The 27,403-nt window shown below is 49.9% G+C and overlaps 4 protein-coding genes across 4 annotated transcripts; 1 reads left to right on the plus strand and 3 right to left on the minus strand.

The window, feature by feature from the left end:
* Nucleotides 1-1,390: 1,390 nt before the first annotated feature.
* Nucleotides 1,391-3,703, minus strand: LOC123722204 (caskin-1-like). Its single transcript, XM_045683301.1, has one exon. The coding sequence runs from the start codon at nt 3,701-3,703 to the stop codon at nt 1,391-1,393; it is 2,313 nt and encodes a 770-aa protein (XP_045539257.1).
* A 7,754-nt stretch (nt 3,704-11,457) lies between these two features.
* On the minus strand, nt 11,458-14,700 carry LOC123722190 (collagenase-like). The gene is made up of 5 exons (XM_045683241.1): nt 14,451-14,700; nt 12,557-12,824; nt 12,349-12,438; nt 11,905-12,080; nt 11,458-11,592 (listed from the first exon to the last, which is right to left on the minus strand). Exons 1-5 carry the CDS (start codon nt 14,664-14,666, stop codon nt 11,491-11,493), a joined length of 852 nt encoding a protein of 283 aa, XP_045539197.1. The 5' UTR covers nt 14,667-14,700; the 3' UTR covers nt 11,458-11,490.
* A 1,695-nt stretch (nt 14,701-16,395) lies between these two features.
* LOC106713040 (ectonucleoside triphosphate diphosphohydrolase 5) lies at nt 16,396-21,260 on the minus strand. Its single transcript, XM_045683302.1, has 8 exons — nt 20,866-21,260; nt 20,074-20,197; nt 18,396-18,539; nt 18,120-18,208; nt 17,580-17,743; nt 17,399-17,496; nt 16,650-17,287; nt 16,396-16,518 (listed from the first exon to the last, which is right to left on the minus strand). The coding sequence occupies exons 1-8, from the start codon at nt 20,896-20,898 to the stop codon at nt 16,396-16,398; spliced, it is 1,413 nt and encodes a 470-aa protein (XP_045539258.1). The 5' UTR covers nt 20,899-21,260.
* A 5,287-nt stretch (nt 21,261-26,547) lies between these two features.
* Nucleotides 26,548-27,403, plus strand: LOC106713056 (protein lethal(2)k10201; the record flags this gene model as incomplete). Its single annotated transcript, XM_014505762.2, has 3 exons — nt 26,548-26,657; nt 26,795-26,924; nt 27,047-27,403. Coding segments are annotated over 3 exons (582 nt in total), but the record flags the coding sequence as incomplete, so codon positions are not given.

Consider the following 27,403-nt stretch of genomic DNA (forward strand, 5'->3'; position numbering starts at 1 on the left):
GGTGCCTCAGTGCGATGGGGAGAACCTTCCCCGGAACCCCATCCGGTCCCGGGGCCTTCCGCGGGCCTTGGAGCCGGCGGGCCGCCCCTAGCATTTCCTCCTCGGTTATCAGAGGAGGATTAGGGACGGCGGCGTCGTCCTCGTCGTCAGCCCTCTGTTGCGACATGCGCGGTGGCTCGAATGGGGGGCTGTCTGGGAATAGCCCCTCTACCACCGCGCTGAGGACGGCCGGCTCCATGGCCTCCGTGGGGGGCGCCGTTTTGAATTTGGCCCGTACCATCCGGTACGGGCGCCCCCACGGGTCCGCGTCTAGGGCCGCCAAGAATTCCGAGTATGCAGCATCCTTGGCGGCCCCTATGGCGGCTTGGAGCGCCTTCTTGGCCGACCGCATTTCGGCGTGAAGGCGCTCCAGCTCGCCCGGTTCCCGGTGCCGACGTCTTCGGCACCGGGAGAGAGCACGGCGGGCGGCGTTGCTGGTGGCACGCAGGGCCGCGAGGTCCCGCGACCACCAGTACACCCCCTCTCGGGGCGTGGGGCGTCGAGCTCTAGGCATTGCCGAGTCACATACAGCTGTCAAGTCCCGACGGAACCTGGCAGCCCTTTCTCCGACCCCCAGGGATTGAGGGGGGTCGGAGGCCCACGAACAAACGATAGCAGCCTCCTCTGCCAGGTCTTCATCGAGACGTGACAGCTGCCACCTAGGGAAGACGCCCCTGCCGCCCGCCGTGCGGGTTTGACGCCCAGGGGGCGCTGTGGAGACCCTGAACCTGATGTACAGGTGATCTGACAGGGTCTCCACATCCTCCAGGACGCGCCAACACGAGATGCGCGCGCCGATGCTGGGGGTGGCAAACGTCACGTCGACGACTGAGCCACCCCGGGCGCGCACACATGTGAAGGCGCTGCCCCGGTTCTCCGGGACCAGGCCAATAGTGAGGGCCCAATCCCGAAGATGCGCCCCCTTGACGTCGGTGATGGGGGATCCCCAAGCCGCGCACTTAGCATTGAGGTCCCCCATCACGATGACCTGGGCTGGCAATGCCCTCCGCACCACCAGCTCCAGGCCATCCAGGAACCTCTCAAATTGTGAGAGGCTCCTGTTCGGGGAGAAGTAGACTCCGATGAGCACTACCTCTCCCCAGTTTGCCGCCACGTAACCCGCGCCCCTCTCCCTGAGAGAGAGGATTTGCGGGCCCGTTGGCGGCGCCACCATTCCGACCGAGCCCTCCGTGTCCCCGACCCAATGAGGCTGGGAAGGGATGAGGTAGGGCTCGGCCACGACCGCAACGGCAATTCTCCACTCCGCCAGGGCCTGCATGAGCAGGTCCTGTGCGCGGGCGGAGTGGTTGGCGTTGGTCTGCAGGAACTCTGTATGCAGGTGTCTGGGCATTTATGACACCTGCATACGTTCCTCTTCGGGCGGTTGCTGCGGCCCGGACGGCGGCTGCGCTCTTGGCGCAGGGGGAGGGCCGGTGGAGCGGGCCTTCCCCCTCATGGTGGGGGGGGTGCATTTAGCTCCCCCCATTACGTGGGCGTGCGGGCAGCCTGTCCTTTTGCACACGGCGCAGTTGACAGGCGCCTCGCACGCCGCCCTCTTGTGGCCCTCTTGGCCACATCGGAAGCAGAGGCGACCATCCTCCGCTTCCGACGGGCATAGGGCCCGGGTGTGGCCCAGCTGCATGCACTTAAAGCAGCGCAGCGGCCGGGCCCTTACCGCGGTGACGGTGGCCATACTCCACCCTATGGCCACCTTCCCTATCTGAGTGACAGTTTTCGCCGCCGCCGCCGGACATTTCACCAGGGTGGACCCCCCACCCCAGAAGCTGGGCCTGATTAGGCCCACTTTGACGGCCTCGGGGTGGCAGCCCCCGACTGTAGCCAATTTGGCTGCCACCTCCTCGCGCGTTATCGTCTCGTCCAAACCCGAGACCCGGAGGTCCGCGAGCTTGGACGGGCGCGCGATGTCCGCCCAGCCGCCAATGACGCGTGTCAATTCGGCGGCCAGGCGGTCGGCCGTCTCTTCTGGGGTGCTCCCCCCCACCTCCATCAGCTTGGAGCCGGTCATACTCGTCCGTACTTTGACCGTCTCCAAGCCGAGGTCCCTAAGGCAGATCGCCGCCTTGGCCTTGGCCAATACATCTGTGTATTTGGCCTCGGCGATCTGCCCTTCGGCGCTTGTGATCGTGGCCCCCGGTTTGAGAGTGACGGTGATAGCCGCCGTCTTGGGGGCCACGATCTTTACCGCTTTAGGGGGGGGGGCAACCCGCTGCGCTCTTACAGGTTGAGCCTGTGCAGCGGGTGGGGCCCTAGCCGGAGCCTTCTTCTTTTTGGCGGCCTTTCGGCCGACCACTTTGGCCCATGGTGTTTCCTCGCCCCCGGGTGTTTGGGGGGCGGGTTTGGTGGCTCCGGCTTTGGCCTTTGTGGCCGTCTCTGCGCTCCCTCTTCCGCCAGCAGGTGGAGGGGGGGGAGGGGCGGCCGGTCCGGTCTTGCTGATCTTCCGCTTTGATTTCGGTGCTGGACCGGCTTTGGCCACAGGGGCCTGGGCCGGTCGTACCTCCACAGTTTTGGTGGCACCAGCCACTAAATTGGGCCGGGCCACAGGGCGCGGCGGCGGCGGGTGGTTCCTGTCCGCCTGGAGAGGCGGCCTGACCACCGGCTCAGGGGGGAGGCGCGTTTCTAGGTCTCCTAGGCGGGCGTTAACCATCCCGCCTACGGACTCTAGAAGGTCGCGCCTCATCTCCTCGAGGGCGCCCCTGAGCACGGTTTCCACACTCTCCTCCCGGGCCAGAGGAGTCTCCCTCGGAGTCGCGGCCGCTTTTTTCTGCGACTCCGAGTACGCTTCCTTGAACGCTTTTAACTCCGCGCGGATGAGTTCTACTTCCCTCGCCAATCTGGCGTTTTCCGCGCGGAGTCGGCGTTGCTCCTCTTGGGGGGTGATTGAGCGGAGCTCCTCCACCGCCTCAATCACCCCCTTTGTGGCCCGGTTTATCTGGCCCAGGACCGTGCCCTTAATGTGGCCGCTCTTTTTAACCTCCCCCTGAATGGCGGCCACATTCAGGAGGGCTTTTGCGGCCAGGGCCTCGATAGTAGCGGCCTCCGGCTGGGAGCACCTTGGCTCCGAAGAGTCTCTGGGCGGGAGGCAAGGAGGCCGGTAGGGGGGGGGGTTCAGGCCGCTTGCTCCACTCTCCCCCTCCTCCGCCATATGTACTCTTGCCTCCTGCAAGTAGGTGGTGTGAGCCCCTGCTCTTCTGGGGCGTCCTCTTGCCGCCGTAGACACTTTCACGGCAACCGGGGTCGCCGCTTCATCGCCTTTGAGTGCCCTCTTCTTCCCCTTGCTCACTGTCCCAATTGGGAACTTGAGAGTAATTTTGGGGGCCGCGGAACTGCTGTTTTTCTTCCGCGTCGTGCTCGTGCACGCCTTCCTGCCGTCAGGGAAGCCCTCCAGTGTGCTGTCCGAGTCAGAGGTTTCCGACATTGAGACTAGCTCCAAGTCGCTCTCCTTGTCATCCCCTACTCTTCCAGCCGTCGAATCCATATCACTTGCATCATTGTCCATTGTTAGCGCCGAGGTCATTGGTTGGCAGTCTTTGGCCCCCCCAGAATACGAGGGCCGGCCAGAGGTCAGGTTGACCTCTGGGAGGGATTCTCCGCTGGCGTAGCCAGCGGTACCCTCCTGGGGTAATTCTGTTTTGGAGTCTGCCATTTCATTTTTGTCCGGCGTTGTCGGACACCGGAAGCCGCCTTTGTACTACAGGGTGAGGTCCCCTAGCCATGAAGCGCGGCCTTGAAGGCCGCCATACTCCGACCGAAGTCCACTGCCTTTTAACGTGTTGCCGCACGCCCTCGCCGATGTTCCGCAGGCCTGCCCGGTATGGGTGGCCCTATCCGGTATAGCCCTACGGAACATCCACCTCCTCCTCAGGGTAATTTTTTATAGAGGTTTTCTTCCTCGCGGCCCCACGCTCAGTGCGCAGAGCCCCCGTTTCCGCTCAGTGCGGACTTACGGTTTACTTGGCGTCCACCGATCATAAAGACCAGTGGGCGCCAAGTGTGGTGTTGCCACCAGGGTAATTTTTTATAGAGGTTTTCTTCCTCGCGGCCCCACGCTAGGCGCAGAGCCCCCGTTTCCGCTGAGTGCGGACTTACGGGTTTGTTGGTGTTTGGTTCGCGGGGCGAAAAAAGCCCTACCCCAGCAATATGCCGGGGCGTTCCCCTATCCACCACCCGGGGACGCGCCACGTCGGAGTTCACCTCTCCGCCCACTCGGACAACCGAGCAGGTCCGTGGTTGGTGGGGAACCTAACCTAACCTAACCTAACCTAACCTAACCTAACCTAACCTACCTACCTACCTACCTACCTACCTACCTACCTAGGGGTGCTAGGGTCGGAAACCTCCACGTTGGGCCGCCGCTTGGATTGCTCTGGGACAAGTCCTGGGGGAATGGAAGCGGTTGGTCCGGTGCACCCTGGACGGCGGCAGATGGGTTCCTTTTCCTCTACGGGGGGAGGGAAGTCATCTGCCGCTGACCAATATCCGGCCAGCTGACCCATGGAGGGGTCGTGGGATGGCGGACCTTCAAGGTCCGCGGCGAGGCGCTCTTTTAAGAGCGCCCCGCGAGTTGCCGGGTCTGCTCAGTGCACGGTTTGGCTCTGTTTTCAGAGTCGACTGGTGAACTGGTGCAGACCGGCGTCGTCGCCGGCTTAGTCGGCTTGGGAGCGGTGTTCTCCCCATTGTCGGTCCTGTTGGACAGCGGTCTTCGGACGTAGTTTCGGCGGGAGTATTCCGCGGCGCGGCGGTTCCCCTGGGTGTGCTAACCCGCACTCAGGGGGATGTCCTTCGGGACAACGTCGGGCAACCTGTCCCGGTCAGACGTGTCAGTTGATCATGTCTAGCGGCGTCGCCGGGACAGGGGGCTTGCCTTAATTGGCCGGCCCAAGACAAGGATCAGTCAATAAAAACCCGACAGCGAAGTCGTTAAAACCTGCGGACACCGGCGGCCCTCCGCAGTATATACGCCCGGTCTGGGTACAGGGGGCTCTGCCTGACTGGAGCTTCCTTTCCCCCACACTCGTGGGATCTATATATGGAAAACCAAAACAAAAACACAAACGACGACTATGGCAAGGCACAAAGGACAGAAGAGACGCACAACGATGTGGAAGCAGTTGAAGGCGGGAACAGGGCCGCGGGTGTGGCCGTCCGGGAGTTGCGGGTGTCGCTCTCTCGGTGCGACTCGCCCATGATCCTGGAGAGGAGGCAGCTGTCCGATACGGACAGCGGCAGCTGCGCCTCATTAGAGGCAATCGGGGGTGAGGGCATGCGCTCGAGATCGCGCTCCCCACCCAGCCGATTTTGGCGAAAGCGATCGCTGACGCCGGAGGAGGGATGGGCAGGCGCCAGAACAACGGCGCCGCAAAAGAGAGGCCGCGGACGCCCCGTAACAACGGGGGCGTACGCCGGCCTGGCCCGAGCAAAGGCGGAGCTCAACGCTCAAAGGGAGCGGGAGATAGAGCTGCAGGCGGAGGCGGAGCTGGCGGCGCAGGTCGCGGAGAGGAGCCGGGTGCTGCGAGCCCGGGCCAGGGCGGCGATGCCCGAAGGTCCGGGAGAGGCGGCGTCCGGCGAGCACTCCGCTGAGGACCTCGCTGGCACGGTCGAGGCGGCGCTGGACGTAATTGCCAGCGTCGCCAAGAAATCGGCCAAGATGAAGTGCCAGCACATCGCCAGCGTCCGCGAGGCGGTGTCGACCATCGGCGACGCGGTGCGAGCGCTTCGGTCCCGCACTGAGTCGCAGGAGGTCGCTCACCTGCAGGCCGAGCTGGCCGCTATGAGGGCGGAGCTGGAGGCGGTAAAGCGGCAGGCGGCTGCCCCCCCGCAGATGACCCGGGAGGAGATCTTATTTATGGTAGACTCCCGGATCGCGGGAATTGGCGACCGCCTGCTGCCCGAGCCGAGGCTGCGCCCTCCGCTGGCTGCGGACGCACATAATGCCGCCGCCGCCGCCGCCAACGCAGGAGCGACCAGCACTCGTCGCGAGGCGAAGCGCGCTGCCCCCGCCCCGGCCGTAGAGCCAGTGCCCGCCCCGGCCGTAGAGCCGATGCCCGCCCCGACCCCAGTCCCCGCTGCGACGTATGCCGCGGCGGCGAAAAAGGGTAAGGGCAAGGGCAAGAAGAGCCTGGCTGCCCGCGAGGCCGAGGCCGCCCGCAAGCCAGAGCCGGCGCCCCCCGCTCCCCAGCCCCAACCCGAAGAGGCCTGGAACGTGGTGGCGCGGAAGGCGAAGGCCCCGAAGCCGGCGGCGTCGGCCCCCGCGGCGCCCGCCGCCTCCAAGAAGAAGAGGAAGAGGGCCCCCCGACGGCGACTGCGTGCTCCTAAAACGGCAGCAGTCGTCATAACATTACCCGAGGGGTCCATGACGACCTACGAGGCCGTCCTGGACAAGGCCGAGAAGTCTGTCGACCTCTCGACCCTGGGCATAGAGGGGCTCAGGTTCCGCACGGCGAGAACCGGCGGCCGAGTCTTGGAGGTGGCTGGCGCCGACAAGGGCCAAAAGGCCGATGAACTGGCGGCCAAGCTGCGGGCGACCATCGGTGACGTGGCCCGCGTCTCCCGGCCGGAGCTCTGCGCTGAGATACGCATCTCCGGTCTGGGCGATGCGGCCACCAGCCAGGCGGTGGCGGCGCAAGTGGCGAAGTTGGGGGGTTGCCCTCCCGAAGGTGTAAAGGTGGGCGTTATAAATCGCCCACCTGGCCGCCAGGGCACCGTGTGGGTGAAATGCCCCGTCCTGGCGGCCAAGAAGATCGTCGACGCCGGCCGGTTCACGGTCGGCTGGTCGACGGTGAGGGCAACCCTCCTGGAGGCGCGGCCGCAGCGGTGTTACCGCTGCCTGGTCCCCGGCCACCTAGGGGTGCAGTGCGACTGCGGCGTCGACCGCAGCGCGCTATGCTTTCGGTGTGGCCAGCCGGGCCATAAGGCCGCGTCGTGCGAGGAAGAGCCCTCCTGCGCAATCTGTGCTTCGGAGGGCGTGGAGGCCGGTCATCGTCTGGGACACAAGAAGTGTCCAGCGATGAACCGGCTCCCTACCAAAGGTGGCAAGAAAAAGACAAGCGGGGGCAATCAGGGACCCCCCGCCTCGTCGTCTACAGCTGCAGCTGCAGCTGATGTGGAGGCGATGGACACCGCCCATTAATAATGGCCCCCAATGTCTCGATCCTGCAGGCGAATGTCAACCACTGCGTCGCGGCCCAAGATTTATTGATCCAGACCGCGGCGCAGTGGAAGATCGATGTAGCCATAGTCGCCGAGCCGTACTACGTCCGCGCCCGCGATGATTGGGCGGGCGACCGCGACGGCTCGGTGGCTATCGTCGCCTGGCGACGCACGGGCCCCACACCCTTCGAAAGTGTAACAAAGGGTAGCGGTTGGGTTCTTGCGTTGCTGGGCGGCATTGCAGTGATCGGGGTGTACTTCGCGCCGAGCAGGAGTTTTGCCGACTTTGAGCGGATGCTCGCTGAAGTCGGCGCTCTTGTGGCCGATGTGCACCCCACCCCTGTGGTGGTCGCTGGAGACTTCAACGCCAAATCGAGTGCATGGGGTTCTCCGGTGACAGACCTCAGGGGGGAGACACTGGCGGACTGGGCGGTGTCCACGGGGCTCGTCCTCCTGAACAGGGGGGCGGCCCAGACGTGCGTGCGCAGTCGGGGCGGGTCTATCGTGGATCTTTCATTCGCTAGCCCTGCCCTGGCTCGCCGCACGAGGAGGTGGAGAGTGGAGGAGGGGGTGGAGACTCTGTCGGATCATCGGTATATCCGGTTCGACATGGTCTCCAGCCCCGCGGACGCTCCGGCCGTAACGCCGGACCGTCCCTTGCCGGGAGAGGGCCCACGGTGGAAGGTGTCCACCCTGGACCCGGAGCTGGCCAAGGAGGCGGCCATTGTGGAGAGGTGGGGCGCCAATGGCACGCTGAACGGCCTGGACGTAGACACGAGGTGCGAGCGACTAGCTGGAGCACTGACTCGCGTCTGCGACGCGGCGATGCGACGCGCAGGTCCGGCCCTCCCGCGAACGCGGGTGTACTGGTGGAGACCTCACCTGGCCGGTCTTCGTACGGCTTGTCAGGTGGCACGCCGCACGTACACCCGCAGCCGCAGAAGAAGCAGGAGGGACCTGGACCAAGAGGCGCTGCTGCTCGCCGCGTACCGGGCCGCTCGTGTGGCGCTGACCTCGGCCATAAAGGCCGCCAAGGAGGAAGCCTGGAAGGAGTGGCTCGAGAGCCTGAACCGTGATCCGTGGGGGCGCCCATATAAGATCGTGAGCCAAAAGCTCCGACCATGGGCCCCCCCACTAACCAGGTCTCTCGACCCGCTCCTCACAGAGCAGGTGGTCAGCTCCCTCTTCCCGGCAAGGGAGGAGTGGGTACCGCCGAGGATGGCGGCGCCGGATCCTGAGTGGCCGGCCGTATCGGGCGAGGAAATCCCGCCCGTATCTGAGGCCGAGCTCGGAGCCGCGATTCTGAAGCTAAGGCTGAAGAACCGCGCTCCGGGTCCAGACGGCGTCCCTGGGCGCGCCCTCGCCCAAGTCGTGCCGGTCCTTCAGGAGGAGACGCTGTCCCTGTTGTCGGAGTGCTTGGCGTCCGGAAGAGTCCCGCGGCGGTGGAAGACGGGTAAGCTCGTGCTTCTCCGGAAGCCCGGGCGCCCGGCCGACTCGCCGTCGGCCTACCGCCCCATCGTGTTGCTCGACGAGGCGTGCAAGCTGTTCGAGCGAGTGCTCGCTGCGCGTCTCGTCGCACACATGGAGGCGGTTGGGCCCAATTTAAGCGGCGGCCAGTTCGGCTTCCGTCGCGGGCGGTCCACCATCGACGCCATCACCCGACTCAGGGACAGGGTCGAGGAGGTTGTCGGCCACGGGGGAGTGTTGTTGGCGGTGTCGCTGGACATCGCGAACGCCTTCAACACGATCCCCTGGCCGACAATCGCGGAGGCGCTGAGGTACCACCGCGTCCCGGGGTACCTCAGGCGAGTCCTTGCGGACTACTTCGTCGACCGGGCCATATTTTATCCGGCCCGAGACCAGGTAGTCCGCAGGGACATGACGTGCGGTGTTCCACAGGGGTCGGTCCTCGGGCCGCTCCTGTGGAACATCGGATACGATTGGGTTCTGCGCGGTGCCAATCTCCGGGGTGTCGAAGTTCTTTGTTATGCCGACGACACCCTGGTCACCGCGCAGGGCCCAACGTTCCGGGACGCGGGCGTGCTCGCAACTGCGGGCACGGCCCACGTGGTGCGCCGCATCAGGGCCCTGGGCCTCAACGTGGCCCTCGAGAAGTCCGAGGCCATGTTCTTCCATGGGCCTCGGACTAAGCCCCCCCGCGGCTATTCCATCGTGGTGAGCGGCACCCCCATTGCTGTCGGCGGGACTATGAAATATCTTGGTCTCGTCCTCGACAGCCGATGGGGGTTCGGTGAGCATTTCCGGATACTTGCACCAAAATTGGTGAAGTATGCGGGAATGCTCGCCAGGCTGCTCCCCAACTGCGGGGGGGCGGGCGGTGTATGCCGTCGCCTGTACGACGGTGTGGTGCGCTCTAAGGCGCTCTACGGAGCGCCCATTTGGGCGTCGAGGCCCCTGAGCAAGGATAACATGGTCTTGTTGCGACGTGCGCAACGGACCATGGCTCAGCGGGCCTCCAGAGCGTATCGCACCGTCTCGTACGAGGCGGCGTGCCTCATCTCCGGGAGCCTCCCTTGGGACCTCGAAGCCGGGGTCCTGGCGGAGGTTTACCGGAGAAGGGCCCTGATGCGGCATAGAGGGGAAGAACCCCTCCCGGAAGAGATCGTACGCTGGAGGAAGGAAGGACGTGACGATCTCTTCCGGCGATGGGAGGAGAGGTTGGCGGACACCTCGGTGAGCAGGCGACTCGTTGAGGCTGTCCGCCCCGTCCTGCGCCAGTGGGTGGAGGCGAAGCACCGGGAGCCGACTTACTTCCTGACGCAGCTTCTCACAGGGCACGGCTGTTTTGGCCGTTACCTGTGTGAAGTTGTGGGAATTGAGTCGGATCCCGGTTGCCGACATTGCGCGACCGGCGCCGTGGACACGGCCGAGCATACGCTCGCCGTGTGCACGGCCTGGGACTCTCAACGCGCCACACTCACTGGCGCAATAGGACGCGATCTGTCGCTGCCGGCCGTCGTTAGATCGATGGCCGGCAGCGAGCAGAGCTGGGCCGCCGTCGCCTCGTTTGCACGCGAGGTGATGGCGGCCAAGAGAGAAGCCCTGCGGGAACGCGAACGCGCCAGCGAAACGCTGCCGCCCCGCAGGGCCCCAGCGAGGGGCCGCCGGCGTACAAGGTACGCCGCGGCCCTTCAACCAATTTGAGGTGGCCACGCGCGGCAGGTCGGGGGATCTGCTGCGCCGAATGTGGCGGATGCCCTCTCTCGTGTGTTCCGAGGGAGGGCATCATAGGGTGATGGGAGGGGGTGTTACATCCAGCCCCTCCCTACACGTGTCGAGCCCCTACCAAGGGGCTCCCCTAGCCGGGTCGTGGATAAACTAACGTAGATGCCACGGCCCGGTCAGGCGAAGGAGAACACCGCGGGGTTTAGTGGGTATTCCGGTCGCCTTCTGCGGCCGGCGAGTCCCACACGAAACCGTCCCTGCTGCCCCCGCAGCACGGACGGCGAAGTGCGTAAATGCATTCCCCGCGTCAACAAAAAAAAAAACCTACCTACCTACCTACCTACCTACCTACCTACCTACCTACCTACCTACCTACCTACCTACCTACCTACCGCCGGTTGGTAGGCCGCTTATCTCACTACCGTCACCGAGCATCCATGACTGCAGCACCAATCGACTCGACAGGTTTCAGTACTTAGAGCAGATAAGGCAACACTTCTGGAAACGTTGGGCTAACGAATACATTGCGAAATTACAACAACGTGGCGTACTGAATCAAGACACTTGAAGATCAACGATCTTGTCCTTGTAAAGGAGGACAATGCACATCCATTATGTTGGCGCCTCGGTCGAGTCAACAGGTTGTATCTTGGCCCTGATTATGTCCCTCCTCGTGTCGCTGACGTCGTTGTAAAGGAACCGTACGAAGAGCACTCAATCGCCTATGCCTTCTTCCCTCCTCGGAAGAACACCTATCTTGTAGGCTGTCTCCTTCAAGGCCCCGGAGGATGTCTGCGCCAAACTTCACGCAACTGGCCGAGCGGTGCGGAAACGACGTTCAACTACTCATTCTTCCATTCTTTTCATTGTCTCACTCACGCGCGCTCACTTGTAAGCATTTTTTTTTTTTTTAATTTTCTTGTTCTGTACTGAACAGGAAATGCAGGGATATGTTCATATTTGTCAGTGTCTCATTATATGGTGTAGTGTACCACGTAGACAACCACCTAGTGGTATACTTGGGATTAGTAGTTTAATTTGATAAATAATAAGATAAGTGTTTTTGTAAGTAGTTATTTATTATTGCAATTTGCGGCATCACATGCGCGCTCTGATCCACGAGTTGAAGGAAGTGACGCGGGCGAAGCCGGCGGGGCGAGGCTCCTCGCACGAGCTCGAGCCGAATGATGTCACTCCGATCTATAACATCATCAAACGTTAACAGTTTTGTACTTGCATAAAAGTCAATCTAATAGAAAAGACGAGACCATACTCTACGCCAAATTAGCGCGCTGGATAACTTCAATCGTTTCTAAGGCATTGTTTTTAAAATTCTAGGCGCTTATAAATGAAAAAAAATATATATATATCATATCTTAAAATCATAAACGCATAAACTTCTTATAAGTAAACTAGAGGCCTACGAAATCCGAGGCCTAGCCTTAAACTGGGAAAACTCATATCTTTCAAATAGGACTAGTGACTATTTTTGGAAATTGTTACAGCACTAACTAGTAGGTTGTTGGCGACGAGCGGGCCGCCGGAGTCGCCGGTGCAGATGTTGCCGGTGGCGCTGCTGATGCAGAGCGTGGAATCTATCACGAAGTTGCCGGGGAATGCGTCGCGACACGCGGCGTTGGTGATCACTTGCACGCGCACGTGCATCAGGTCCGGACTCGGCATCGACACTGAACGCACAGATTGTAAAATAAACCACAAAATAATAAAATAAATTAAAACGTTGAACCCGTGGATCCCGTGGAGACGAGCGCAAGGACTTGTCAAACATACGAGTGTTCATTTTTCCGTGTATACAACACGTGTTTCGATTGTATTGTCACTTCTCTGTCATCAGCTCATACGCGTCTCGGCGGCTCGGAGGGGCTCCTTGCTGTCATAAAAAAAAAAAAGGAGTGATTAAAATGTACTGCAGTTAAAGTGCACGCGATAGCTAACCGTCGCTGGTCTTGCCGAAGCCGATGGCCCAGGCCCACGCGCCGGCGTACGTGTTGCTGCCCGACGCCAGTCCGATGTTGCGGATGGTGTCTGAAATTTTACGGTTTGAAACATCAGTTATGATGATATTTGAAATATCGGTTTAAAACGAAAATTATATAAAAGAAACTGAATTTCGTTACCCCGCCTCGTCTAAAAACATACTAACTGCTATAGTTGACCCAGTCGATAGTGATGATGGCGATATCATTGTGTAAGGTATTGGTGTTGTAGTCGGCGTGCAGTTCCATCCTGCTGGAGGTGATCCTGGTGCCGCCGGAGAAGATGCGCTCGGAGCCGAGCACAACGGTCACGTGGCGCACCATCTGCCGCCCGTCGTACAAGTTGTGGGCCGCGGTCACCACCCGCGTGTTGCTTATCAGAGTACCGCCGCCCATCGACTCGCGCCCGTTCTGCAGCGTCATTATCTGCCCAGCCTATGACAGGAAACAAATTAAAAAAAATGTACTTGCAAAACAGAATTCGTTAAAGTAAAACTTGTTTTCCGGATTACTTAACATTTATTATATAAAATTTTTGCCCGCGACATCGTCTGTGCGGAATCGGAAAAGAAAAAAAAGCTATGTGTTCTTGCAGACAATGTCCTATATCTACATGGTATATCAAATTTAATCCAGATTCATGCAGCCATTTTGAATTTCTGTAGATATTTTTCACATTCAGTAAGATTACGAGCACAGGTGGGCACTGTTAATCGAAAAGTTAACTTCGTTAATCGTTAATTAAAAAATTAACTTCGTTAATCGTTAAAGCGTTAAATTCTCGAAAATTTAACGCAAGTTAAAGTTAATCGTTAACAGTTAACCATACCAAAATTATACATACTAATTTCACAGTTATTGTGACGACACTTGATTAACATAGTAATTTGACTATACATTCTATAACACATTAGTATTACAGACAAGTATGAATGCATTATAGTATATTTCATTACGAGTGCGGAAAGCCTGTCATTGCAAAGAGTTCTGACAAATGTCTACCCGAGCCGAGGCGCAGCCGAAGGTGAGGATTGACAGTTGGAACAAGTTGTAATGACAGTTCCGCCCATGTACTAAACAACATTTTTAATACAGTTGCGAAAAAATTAAGCAATTTAATAGAATAATAAAAACACAATAAACTCAACTAACTTAAATGTTTGAAAAATGGCGCCAACCGTAAAAGAATACAAACAGAGTTTTTTTTGTTTTCTTCACCCATTCTAGGTAGGCAAAGGGAACTATGCCTTAACGGCCAAGTCTTCAGTAGATTATTTTTATTGATATGACATGAAAATGAAATTTAATGAGATGAAATAAAATGAAACCTAACCTAATTCATTGAATCAAATCATTAAATCTGATATTGCAACAAATTAGCAGCTTCTTTTTAGAAATATTTGCATGAATCATAGAAACTTCAATGATTTTTTTGTAAAAACTTCGTGGTTGGGTTTTTCTTTAAAATAGACATTATTTTGACAGTTGGGAAAGAGGAGGCACAAGTTTGGAAAAGTTGAGGAAAAAGCACGAGTAAAAAAGTGTTTAATACAGTTGCTCAAAAAATGGCGTATTGCAGGGACGAACAGCGTTCGGAATGTGGGCTTTTACATACTCTTGCTTTTATATACTCGTAATGAAATATACTATTTCGAACCTTCTTTTGATTTCGTCCTGTTGGTCACGTCTTTCCCGGACGCTCTGATGCATCACTCTTGCACGCGAACTTCACATATATCAATTATCAACTCGTTCGTTCACCATTCAAGTCGCCGACAGTCGCCCAACATATTTGAACTTACGAGCGTGGCGTGGCACGTTATTTAAACAAAATGACAGCACGTCTCCAAGTTTCTAATTTAACGATTAACGGACTTTTATTAACGGAAGTTGAGTTTAACGGAAGTTAACAAAAGCGTTAACACTTTTTGAAGTTAACTTTAAAGTTAATCCGTTAAGCAAAATGTTAACTTCGTTAATTAACGATCAACGGATTAACGAGTTAATGCCCAGCTCTGATTACGAGTGTATGTTACGTCGCGCCGCACTTGTTTATCTCACCATATAAGGGTAGGCGCCGAGCGCGGCCGGCGAGCCGCCTATGATCCTGCCGCCATCAAAGTCGGCTGCGAGCTCCGCCTGCCTGAGGGCGTCGGCACGCGGGATGCCAATGCGCTCGTGGTAGTTCAGCTCCAAAGGCTCGTAGGGCTCAAACGACGCCCCCAGCGCGCCCAGAGTCCACAGGCAGCAGCACAGACTCGCTAGCACTAACTTCATCGTACCACCAGGTCGAGAAATGCCAACTCAACTTGTTATTATCCAGTTTTATAATAATTGTAGTGTTATCTGTTACATGTTACATCGAGCCACTACACATTCATGATAAGCGTTTTACGGAAATTATATCTAAATAATGTACCGATAGATCGTAGCATGATTAATTACTTACATTGACAAAAAAAAAGTCTAAACAACTTTTTTCACGCTACTTGAGGAAAAAAAAAGGTCGTGTGATGTTTGCTCTTTCAGCTGTAGGACATAAATCATCGCAATAAATTTGTTTAAGATTTATAGAACTATTTCAACATATAGTTCTGCTAACATTTCTGTCGGTATAAAACTGATTGATAATTTTACTAATTATTATAGATTTATCTACATTAATTACACGACAAAATCGGAATCCGGAAAACCCATTTTGGATAAGGCGAAACCTTAAAATTAATATCGTTCTGTTCGCTCGTTCACATTGGAATCGGCACCGAGTCACCGAGACGTCGTCTGCGTGTTCGTGTGTGCGTGATCGTGTCCGTGTCGGCGTGTTCGTGTCCGTGTCGGCGTGTTCGTGTTCGTGTCCGTGTCGGCGTGTTCGTGTCGGCGTGTTCGTGTCGGCGTGTTCGTGTCAGTGCGGCGTGTTCGTGTCGGCGTGTTCGTGTCAGTGCGGCGTGTTCGTGTCGGTGTCGGCGGCGGCACGGGGAGTTCTGTTGTCCGATTTCTGGGTCACGATATAATTTTAGAATATTTTTTGAGTTCAGTAACACTGCATTTCAAAAGGCAAGGACTTAAAAATAAAAGCTTTAAGTACTTATCAACGTTTTATTAAAATTTTGAACGACTTACAAATAAGTCGTTTAAGATTCAATTATATATTTAATAATAAACATAATATAAATTTAAATGTAAGCGAAGTCTGTAAATAAACATAATATATAATGCGTCATAAATTATTAATGTCAATAGATACATTTGAGTTGCAATAACAGAGAGGAGATGAGACGCCGCCGAGAGGCTTCCCGATTGTCATCTTATACATACATACATACATACATACATACATACATACATACATACATACATACATACATACATACATACATACATACATACATACATACATACATACATACATACATACATACAGAGCAAGGATCTGCACGACGCATTTGTCGCTATTACATAATACTATAAAATATTTGTTAACTGATGTCAGTACGTCGTCGAGTTAATTACATTGTATACGTGGATATTAACAGTTAATACATTAATTGTGGTGAAGTGTTGTTTGTTGCGGCGACGGATGCGGATCTCATATTAAACATATTTAAAGTTGTGCAAAATGAAAGGCGCGCCGCATCCGACTGACCAGACTGGCCACACTGACCAGACTGGCCACACTGACCAGACTGGCCACACTGACCAGACTGGCCACACTGACCAGACTGGCCACACTGACCAGACTGGCCACACTGACCAGACTGGCCACACTGACCAGACTGGCCACACTGACCAGACTGGCCACACTGACCAGACTGGCCACACTGACCAGACTGGCCACACTGACCAGACTGGCCACACTGACCAGACTGGCCACACTGACCAGACTGACCAGACTGGCCGAAATAATAAACATACATAACAAACATATAAATAAATTAGGCTAAAACGCGCCGCAGCGAGGTGCGGGGGGCTGTGCGGGGGGGGCGCTGGGTGCGGTGGGCGCGGGGGGCTATGCGGCGGGCGCGGGGGTCGCGCCGGGTGCGGTGGGCGCGGCGGCCAGGCGGTCGCGCACCGTGGTGTAGGCGAGCCCCAGCGCCCACGACACTTCGTGTCCGTTCACTTTCTTGAACAACTGTAAAGAGAAACGCAATTTAATTTAGAGACTCGCGCGTGTCGGGCGGGAAGGGCGGAAGGGCGGAAGGGCGGAAGGGCGGAAGGGCGGAAGGGCGGAAGGGCGGAAGGGCGGAAGGGGCGAGGACTCACGGAGACGTGGTCGTCGTCGCGGATGCCGTACGCGTCGTGCAGCAGCGCGGTGACGAAGGCGAGGTCGAGACAGGCCCAGGGCTGGTCGACGTTGGCGGCGGAGCAGGCGCGCACTGCGGCGGCGCGGTACTGCGCCACGGACACGCGGCCGCCAGACATCACGTCGATGAGCCCCGCGTCCGCCGCCACGTCGTAGAAGTAGCTCATGGCGGCGGCGGCGGGCGGCGCGCGGGGCGGGGGCGCGCCCAGCGTGCGCAGCGTGTGGGCGCGCACGAGGGCGTGGCAGCGCGCGTAGGCGGCCTCGCGCTTCATGCCGGGGGGGCGGGGGGCGCCGCTCACGAGATGGCGGCGGCCGGCGTAGGTCCAGGGCTCGGCCTGCACGATGGGGTCGACGCAGACGGTGGTGAAGTTGTCGCGGTCGGCGCCGGCCTCGTGCTGCAGCAGGCCGTGCCGCGCCGCCAGCAGGCCCAGCCGCAGGTAGCTGTGCGTGTAGAGCGTGCGGTTGGCGGCGCCGGCGCGCAGCACGCGCGTGTCCGCGGGCTGCGCGCGCGCCGCCTCCTCCTCCTGCAGCTGGAAGGTGATCTGCGTGGAGCCGCCGCCCAGGTCCAGGGCGGCCATCGTCTCGCCCAACATCAGATCTGAGATGCAGTTTCACATACGAGCAGAATAAAGTGACGGTCCAACGGATACATATCGAGAGGGAGCGAACCGGGTCCCGAGTTGATATATTATATAGCTGCGAGACTCACCGTGCAGCAGATTGAGGGTGTACCAGATGAAGACGCCCTCATCCGAGCCGTCCATGATCTGCACATCGGCGCCGCCCTCGGCCGCCGCGTACCCCAGCCTGCAACGCGACTCTGTGACTGTAACTCCGCGGTGCGGTGGCGTGTGTGTGTAGCAAGCAGGGAGCATGTGGAGATGTCTGACCGTGCGAGGGCGCGGGCGACATGTTCCAGCAGGCGCTGCGCCTTGTGCGGGGGCAGCAGTCGCAGGCCGGCGGTGGCGCGCACCAGCAGCGGAGTGCGCGCGCGCTCCGCCGCCGGCGTCAGGCCCTCCGCCTTGCGCACCAGAGACACCACGCTCTCGGCGCCCTGCGCACGCGCACACACGCTCCTGCTTTATTATAAATATTTTTCTTCCTTCTGTTCTTTTATTATACGTATTAGATATACGATGTAATCGCTGCACGATACATGTTTTCCCATCGTCGGCAATTAACCACATTTTCTAACACGCTTCACCATTCACACAAATCGGTTCACATTCATAACATCAAAAACCATTTAGCCGTAGTTTTAGACAATAAACCATATTGTTTTCCTAAACTTGGTGATATTATTTGCATGTACGTACCACTCCGTACAGTTGGTTTTAATTTCAAAAACGGACACAAGAAAATTATTAAATCAGAAAAAAAAACATAACCTATAATGGTGAAGACATGGTGATATCGCTTCAAGTATTTACCTTCTCCGGATCGTCCGCATATGAAGACAGACCAGGTTTGGATTGCTCGAAATATTCTTCGACCAGGTCCAAGCTTGCCTCACCGAATACTATAAAAAAATCATACCGAGGATTTCTAACTTAAAAAAATCTACGTAATCACAATTTAAACACGCTCGCTTCTCTGATTTATACCTTACAGGCTGTAACTTAACATGGGCAGGTTATAGTTTGTGACTCGCTTATCCCCGTTAAACAATGAAATGGAGTCGAGCCGAGTCAATAGTTGTCGAGTACCTGCGAAGGGCACGCGGAACTTGTAGGCGAGCACCCTGGTGCCGGAGGAGCCGGCGTCGATGACCACGGCGTAGTGGTGCGCGCTCTCGTAGCCCAGGCTCTTGGCCAGCCCGTCCAGCCAGCGCGGCTGACCCGCCAACAGCCCTGCACAACATGGCGTGTACAGTCCGCGACCGCCGCCCGCTTCATCTTTCTATTTCACTCATTATCATTGCCACCGCACTTTAGCTTCGTAGCTTTGTGTAGTTATTCTTCGAAATAACTCAACATTTAGCTTTATTTTGACGTTATATATTTGCAATAATCGATATTATTGAAACGGCGCGAAGGGGAGCAATTCTAGCGAAACAATACTGCGAGGATTCATTCGAGTAGTCGTTGAATATAATAAGAAAATGAAGTCATAACAAATTACAAATGTTATAATTTAGCTACTTAATTTATGAATAATGAAGCAAAAGTAATTATTTAATGATACCGAAGTCAGCAGGCAAAGTAAAAATTTACCAGCAAACAAAATGTGCAGCAGGCAGGAGGCATTCGACATGTTGAATGAGGTGGCGGCGCGGCGGAGGCGATACGCGGGAAACAAAACAATAACAAGCCTACAATCGGCACACGACACAGACGTGCGCACGCGCCACTGCACTATAGTCCGGTCGCGGAGGAGGAAGAATTTCGTACATTGAACTCGCATTACCTGTCTCTGTCACTCCCGCCTAAATACAATTAGTCTCGCTCGCACAGAAACAAAGGCCGCCGTCCTCAGGGATTGTAAACTTTTAGTTTGTTTGTTTGCATAATAAAAATTTTATGGGCTCCGTTAGAAGGATTACCGAAAAGGTTAATTATTGGATAGTTCGAAATGAACAATCGAAACGAATATTTGAAAGACGAAAGTGCAGGCAACATCATCTATTTTATTGCCGGCTTTCCGATAGTTACTTTTTGGTTTTAAAATATTATGCAAATGAATTCTTCACTTCTCGAAATTGAACAATAGAGCAAAGTAACAGTTACTCCGAAACAGAGGAATCAGATTCTGATTTTTGATTTTTTATTATTAGATACTTGTCTAGATTTTTATTACTTGTATTATTAAATCTAAATAAATGATTTATATAATAATAATAACTATATTTTATAAGTTGGTAATTTTTCTTTCTCCTTCAAATAATTCATGTAAACCGCACTAAATACAAAATAGTTTGTAACCTCTGTCAGTAGGTAAAGAGGTCATTGTACGAAATTCCTCCTGCTCCGCGACCGGACTATAGTTGGCAGTGGGCGTGGGGCGCGGGGCGCGGGGCGCGGGGCGCGGGGCGCGGGGGCTTGAATACATATTATGTATGTATGTCTTTCCAACAACAAGTGAAAATGTCCGCCAACCCTAATAAAATCCATCTCAAAACAATTTTGATTTTTGAAACCAACATTAGAATCCACTAGGGCAGCTTGTCTTCAACTACCTCTTGGTTTTTTTAAACATCTGCTGGGAGCTTAAATCAATCAAGCAAAAGGCGCGACCATTTCATTCGAATCGTAAAATGTGTATCCTCATGTGGAATGTTTAGATGTTATTCCTGGCGACACTTTTTTTTTAATATAAGTTATATGTTTTTTAAATATAAGGAGAAAAATCTTGTATAGGTGAGGTAAAATATAAAAGTAAAGTTACCCATGAGGTAAGTCCCGCAGACAGCCACCACTATGAGCAGAATGAAGACTCGCTTGAGGCGTCGCGGTCGTTTTAGCGAGATGCTCCGTGAGCTCACTGGCCCCAAAGAGCTGCTTTCTTTTAACTGAAAATAAAATTTCATTCAAACTTTAACCAATAACCTCAAGATTCTAGAGAACAATATGTATACAATTATTTTATAATAAATAAATACAGCAATATTACATGGAAGTAATTATTAATGGACATGTTTATTTAATTTTACTTCAACATTTCGGTACTATTTCTTGCTGCGGTTCAGATCTATTTAATTGTGATTTAAGTAATCATTTATGTATACAATTAAACAAGATAATAATCATTTGATAAAAATAATTACATTTGAGTAATGTATTGCTTAAGTAAAGAAATTTGTTAAAGATCCAAAACAAACACATTAGGTCCATATCTATATGTGTTCCATGATAACACAAATGTATATTCCTTGTACATACTATAGAACATCAGTTAGTGCCATTGTATACTTCAATAATGTGGATGGCTGGATTTTTGTTAGCAGGATGCAAAAAAGATGTATGGATTTGGATAAAATTTGGTATAGAGATTGATTACTGTCTGGAATAGCACTTAGGCTCTTGTCATATGTTCAAAAGCATTCTGATATAAAAATTGCTTATAATAAGCAACTTCGCTTAGCAAACAGAACTTCAGAAGTAATTAACATAGTTTTTGTACATATTTGTATATTAATTAACCTAGAAGTCATTCAGTGACATAGCACAATAAACTTACCTCTAAATACCTGTAGGTACTGAACTTTCCCATATTGAGGTAAAAAATAACATCACAACCCAAGAAAATATTTTTAATTTAATAATTATGTAAACATTACATTACTAAGCGTTGTAGTCACATTTCCAATTAAATATTAACATAAGACGAGGTTCATTAAGTTCTTGTTATTTTTTAAAATTAAATGAATGGGGTTTAATACCATACATTTTGGTTTCCCCTAGGCTGCACCTATATGAGAACATCAAATGTAGATAATTTCCACTACCACTGCCACTACCAAAATACCATTATTAGGCTAAGTTAATACATGGCGTTAAGTAAAATTATCTTTTGATTTTAGTATGTTTGTTTAAGAACAATATAAGTGCAGCGGTATATAATAAATGTCAATGTCAAACATCAAAGCCATCTCAATTGTCAAGTGATCTGAACTTTTTTTTTTTTTAATTTTATGATCTGGTAACATAGACCTGTAGGTTATATCTTATTTGGAAAATGTTCATTACTTTGGTCGGTCTTATAAGTATGAAATACTTATTGTACATATAAATGTATTATTAATAGGTGAATTACATTTAAATTGATTATTTTTTCCTAAAAAATCATTTCAGTTGTTTATATCGTCGTCGTCGTCCTATTTTGTGTATTTCATACTCTATGATCAATTAAAATTATATGAATGTGAAATGTGATGGCCAATGAGGGCCTTTTTAGCCGACTTCAAAAAGAAGGAGGTTATCAATTCGACTGTATTTTTTTTTTTTTTTTTTTTTTTTATGTGTGTTACCGCGAAACTCGGTCCCTGGTGGTCCGATTTTGATAAAAATTATTTTAATCGAAAGGAAGTGCTTGCAGGTGGGTCCCATTTTTTTGTTTTTTTTTTTAAATAACTAGAAGACTTGTAGATTTTGAATATAGCTTCAAAATTTGTTGCGGAAATTGGGGACATTTTTGCTTTCAGCGCTTACGTAGGCTAAACTATAGGACCTACATAAAAATGATGTATGGCGAATTGTAGCTGTTTAAATGTGCTAAATAAAAGTCAGCGATAGCATATATCTATCTTTTATAGTTTTCTCACAATAACCATTTTTTTCTTTAGAAACATTAATTAAATTCATGCCCTATTTCCGACGCTATTATTCGAGTTCAGTATTAACCCTTATGTAAATAAATATGTTCATTATCAAGAGAATTTAATGTAGATTATATTTGCAATTGAAACTATATCATTCTGTCTAATAGTTTAGGAGATATCGTAAGAATAAAATTACGCGGAAACGAAAAATGCTACATCGCGTTACAATGAATAGCACAAATTTGCTTTCTGGGCTTACGTAGGTCAAACTATATGACCTACATTAAAATGATGTATCGAGTAATTATAGATCCTTAAATTTGCTAAATAAAAGTCTCAGGTGGCATATATCTATCATCTATGGATGTCTCACAAAAACCATGTTATTATGAACAAACTTCGATTAAATTGCACACGAAAAACAGCGTCGTAAGCTTACGGCGCTATTATATTATATTCGATATGAATCCTTATCCAAATAAATATGTTTGGTGGCTAGAGTATTAAATGCAGATTACATTAGCCTTTAAACTATGTAATTCTGATCAATAGTTTGGAAGATATTAAATTATTAAAAACTACGCGCATTCGAAAAATGCTACTGCGGCGCGCGGCTGGACAAAATTAAAGGCACGCTACGATGTATTAGTTCGTTAATTTTCAATTTGTATACCGATTTTGATAATTATTTCATTGTTTAAAGGATAAGTGGTTATCTGGTGTATTCTAAATTAGTTTTTGAATTGAAGTACACACATATTAAATAGGAAAGTCCTTTTCTTTATTTGTCTTATTTATGTCCTTATACGTATTAAGGAAATTTGTAATACAACTTCAAATTCACTAAAAATTGAGAAATAAAACAAACATTTTAAGAAAAAAAAATAGCCGACTTCAAAACAAAAAAAACTATCTCAAACAAAATGCGCTCAAAAGTAACTTAAAAAAAACAATTTCAAACAAAATGCACTCAAAAGTAACGTAAAAAAACAATTTCAAACAAAATTCACTCAAAAGTAACATAAAAAAACAATTTCAAACAAAATGCATTCAAAAGTACCATAAAAAACAATCTCAAACAAAATACACTAAAAAGAAACAAAATAATGTCATGAAAACTTCTTTCTTTCTTTCTTCTCTCTTTCAAAAACCCTCTAAACTCTAAAGAAAGTTCTCTTCTTTCTTGTAACATGTCTATATTGTATAATTATTGTTATTTTGGAGTCGGTTTCGGCCTAAGTAGGGACATAAACGTAAGTATGTCTAATACATCTCAAATATAAAATGTCACCTATTTACTTCGGCCGACACCGACTGCGAAATAACAATAATTATACAATATAGACATGTTACAAGAAAGAAGAGAACTTTCTTTAGAGTTTAGAGGGTTTTTGAAAGAGAGAAGAAAGAAAGAAAGAAGTTTTCATGACATTATTTTGTTTCTTTTTAGTGTATTTTGTTTGAGATTGTTTTTTATGGTACTTTTGAATGCATTTTGTTTGAAATTGTTTTTTTATGTTACTTTTGAGTGAATTTTGTTTGAAATTGTTTTTTTACGTTACTTTTGAGTGCATTTTGTTTGAAATTGTTTTTTTTAAGTTACTTTTGAGCGCATTTTGTTTGAGATAGTTTTTTTTTACTAAATCTATTCTAAAAAAAATCTCACTCCATGTTTTTTGTGTGAATGGATGTTAACTTTTGTTAGATTACAGGTACTATAAATTATTTAATGGCACTTAAAACAAGATTCAGAATTGAATTAGGATTAACCTACCTACAGAAGTTTTGCTAGTGAATAATTATTAACTACAAAGAAAACAACACGTTGTTGCTTGGTTCATAAGGTATAATTTAATTTAACTATTCGCTGTCTTTAAAAAACTTGGATGATATTACCGTTAATTTTTAGGTTAGATTAATAAAAAATAGTTTACCTTTCTTTTGCGTAAGTCACTCATTTTGTTTCATAATATGGACAGTACTTACAGGTCCACTTCTCGTCTTTACGAGTATAATAAATCACTAAACAATATCTAATTGTTGTTCGCACTTCTCGGTTAGTGTTGTTTCTCTGGCTTTATGTGAGGATGGTTCGAAGTCACTAGAACTAATCGATAACAAGTTAGTAATAAAAAATACTAACATACTAATATTGCATAAACTACAAGCATTGGTGATATAAAGATCTAACTAACAATAAGACCACACATATACCTACCACAGCTACATGACTCGTGGAATATATAATCGAAAAAAATATCTTACAATAGTGATGTGCATCAGATACATAATTTATAATACACGAGTGGTTGCCCGCGACTTCGTCAGCGGAATTTAAAAATATATATATATATAAATATCCTAAGTTACTTCTGCACATAATCATCTACTTTCCAGTCAAAGCAAATACATCATGTTTTCAAAATGTATTTTTTTTTCGATATGTCATACAGACACTCCAATTTTATTATTTGTATAAATATAGAATAATATATAATAAATTTTAATATATTGTATAATTGATACATCTAATATATAAAATTCTCGTGTCACAGTTTTCGTTCCCGTACTCCTCCGAAACGGCTTGACCGATTCTCATGAAATTTTGTGAGCATATTCAGTAGGTCTGGGAATCGGCCAACATCTATTTTTTTTTTTTTTAACTGCGCGCGAATGGAGTCGCGGGCGACAGCTAGTTTTTATAAACCTTACAAAACAATGTTGTGTTTCATAGTCTGGTTCTGTTGTTCTGTTAACTCTGTTATTTAGTTTTGTGTGTAACTGTTTTTCCGTTAATGTTATGTGGACTTTATTTATTTATTTATTTCATGTAACATTAGGTAGATACACATATTGGAAAAATATTACATTAGTTTTTTTTATATATACAGTTACAAAGTTACAATATTACACACACATATATAAACAATTTAGCAGAATCATTATACTACATACAACCAAAAAAATATATATATTTCTAAAACAATAGACGACATTAATCCCAATTAAAATTTATAAGAATCAAGACGATTTGTCGCCGATCATGAAGATGTGTGCACGCACCCAGTGTCGCACTTGCACTATCGGCCAGTCAGTCTTGTCGCTAAGGCCTCTTAGTATAGTGTTGACTTTGTTATTGACTGCTAAAAAAAATGGCAAAATTCGTTTAATTGAAGAAAGTAAAGTACATGCTTTTGATCGGTCGCAATATTTTAACAGAATCAGCAGCAGAACTTTATATTTGAAGTATTATTAAAAAAAAAAGAATATCGACATTAATAAAGTTGTGTAGTTTTACGTCACTAGCAAGCCGACCTTAATTTTCGTATGAAGATACTACTTACCATATTATCTATAACTATAGCTATAGTCGCACGACTTGCAACTAATTATAATTTTAAACAAATTGACTTAACTACGAGTCTACGAATGTCGAGTACCTACTGCTTACAGTCTTTCTATACAATATGATATAATACAAAGAGATTCAAATATAATATGAAACTGTAGAGTCCTCTCTATTGTAAGGCCTAATTTCCTTTAGACATATATATGTCGCAATCAGAAGAAGAAATCAACTTTAATAAATAGACTAATAGACTTCTTGTACGATGCGCGTCTGACATTGGTAATTCTGGAAATATGGAGCTAAAGCATTGTTTGTTGTACATGAGTCTATTACATTTTATTGTAGGTACATGAATCAATTATAACTACTTGAGAAGGGATAATCAGTGTATTCCTTGAATCCGATATTACGTAATTAAATGTAACGTATGTATATTATGTATGTAATTAAATGTAACTTATATTAAATGTATTTCTTTCTTTCTAATGTAATAGTTTAGTAATTCCTAGTAATAAGTAATTTGTATTGTATGTTAAAAAATTATATGTAACGACGCCTGGAAAAGGCAAAATGTTCAAATAAATAAATAAAATAAATAAATACCCACTACCGCCCACAAGTGATCTCAATCAATAGTAATTCTGATAGCGAGCCTCCCCGGCCCTTATATATTTTAAGTGCGGTCTCCGCATTGAAGCCTAGATGGTTACATTACAGTGCAGCAGTTTGCCAAGCTGTTGATGGTTTCTTTTTATAATGGTAAACCAGCGTATGACCACGATCTCACCAGTCTTTAAGTGATGATGTGGTCGAAAAATGGTGCATTCGCGTCATACTTGGACTTGGAGGCAAAAAATGAAGCGGGCAACTTGTTGATATTATAAAATATAAAATGAAAACGGATATTACAGCCCATCTTATAAAGTTATCGTGTATCTTTGTACGAGTTATTCTCAATTTGGCTATGATTTTAGGAGAATTTTTTGTCATGCAATTCTGTAAGCCGAGAGCGCACAAAAGAAGGACATTCCCCTTCCTATGCGTCCACACCTTCGTCATATCTTTTAAAAAATTACATTTAAGGCTGCGGTGGTTTATCCTTATCATATAATTTTGCCACCAAACCTAACTTAGAACATCTCTACAAAGACCTTGCGAAAGATATCCAAAATTTGGTCTTGTGTGGATACGCAGAGAGGAGCGCGACATGCGGGGCGAAGCGCTGGTGCGGCGGCTGGGGGGCGCGGGGGAGGGGGCGGAGGCGGGGAGGCGCAGACTGCACGAGGCGCCGTTTGCGCGGGAGGCGCCGCCCGCGCGCCTCGGCGTGCGTCATCTTGACGACGAGCTACACTACCACGACCCGTAAATATTTCGCTACTCTAATTTGTAGGTCTTGTTATCAATAATCGAGGAGCGCGAGGTCGATCGGCATAAAATGATAATTCCATTGGGATGATATAAAAATTCTTTATATCGATTTGGCTCGTTGGGAATTGCAGGGCGGGTGCGGGGCGCGCGCTGACTTGCGGACTCTGCGGGCGCGCGCTGGCCTCGCCGCACCTGCTGGACCTGCACGTGCAGGAGGAGCACGACTCCTTCTTCGCGGCGCTGGCTGCCACCAGGCCCTCCGTGAGTGCCGCCGTGTACATCATGATCTGTCCTGATCGCTGCTAACTTACATACTCTTACATAAAAGCATAAGACGTAATCTTACACCTAATAAATAATATGTAATAAAATTTCGTCCTCAGTATTGCTGCTACATAGAGGAATGCAAGGAGAAGTTCACGAATCCCGAGGAACGCTTCGGTCATTGCGTCACAGTACATAAGCTACCAAAAGATTTCAGATTCTATCAAAAACCGAAAACACCAAAGAATAAAAATAACAAAAATGAATCCACGGACATGGATGATAAGGAAGTAAAACATAAATTATTTACTTTAAGTAACAGCAAGGGAAAGGCTTTTGTGAAAAGTTGCAGAAGAAGGAGGACGAGTAGTGACGACACTAGCGCCATGAATGTGGACGAAGTCGGAACTTCATTCGTACCTGTTGCCAACATTTCCGACGATTCATGCGCACAAAAATAATTACATATTAAAATA

Source organism: Papilio machaon, chromosome 21, assembly GCF_912999745.1.
Source record: "Papilio machaon chromosome 21, ilPapMach1.1, whole genome shotgun sequence".
NCBI classification, from domain to species: Eukaryota; Metazoa; Arthropoda; class Insecta; order Lepidoptera; family Papilionidae; genus Papilio; species Papilio machaon.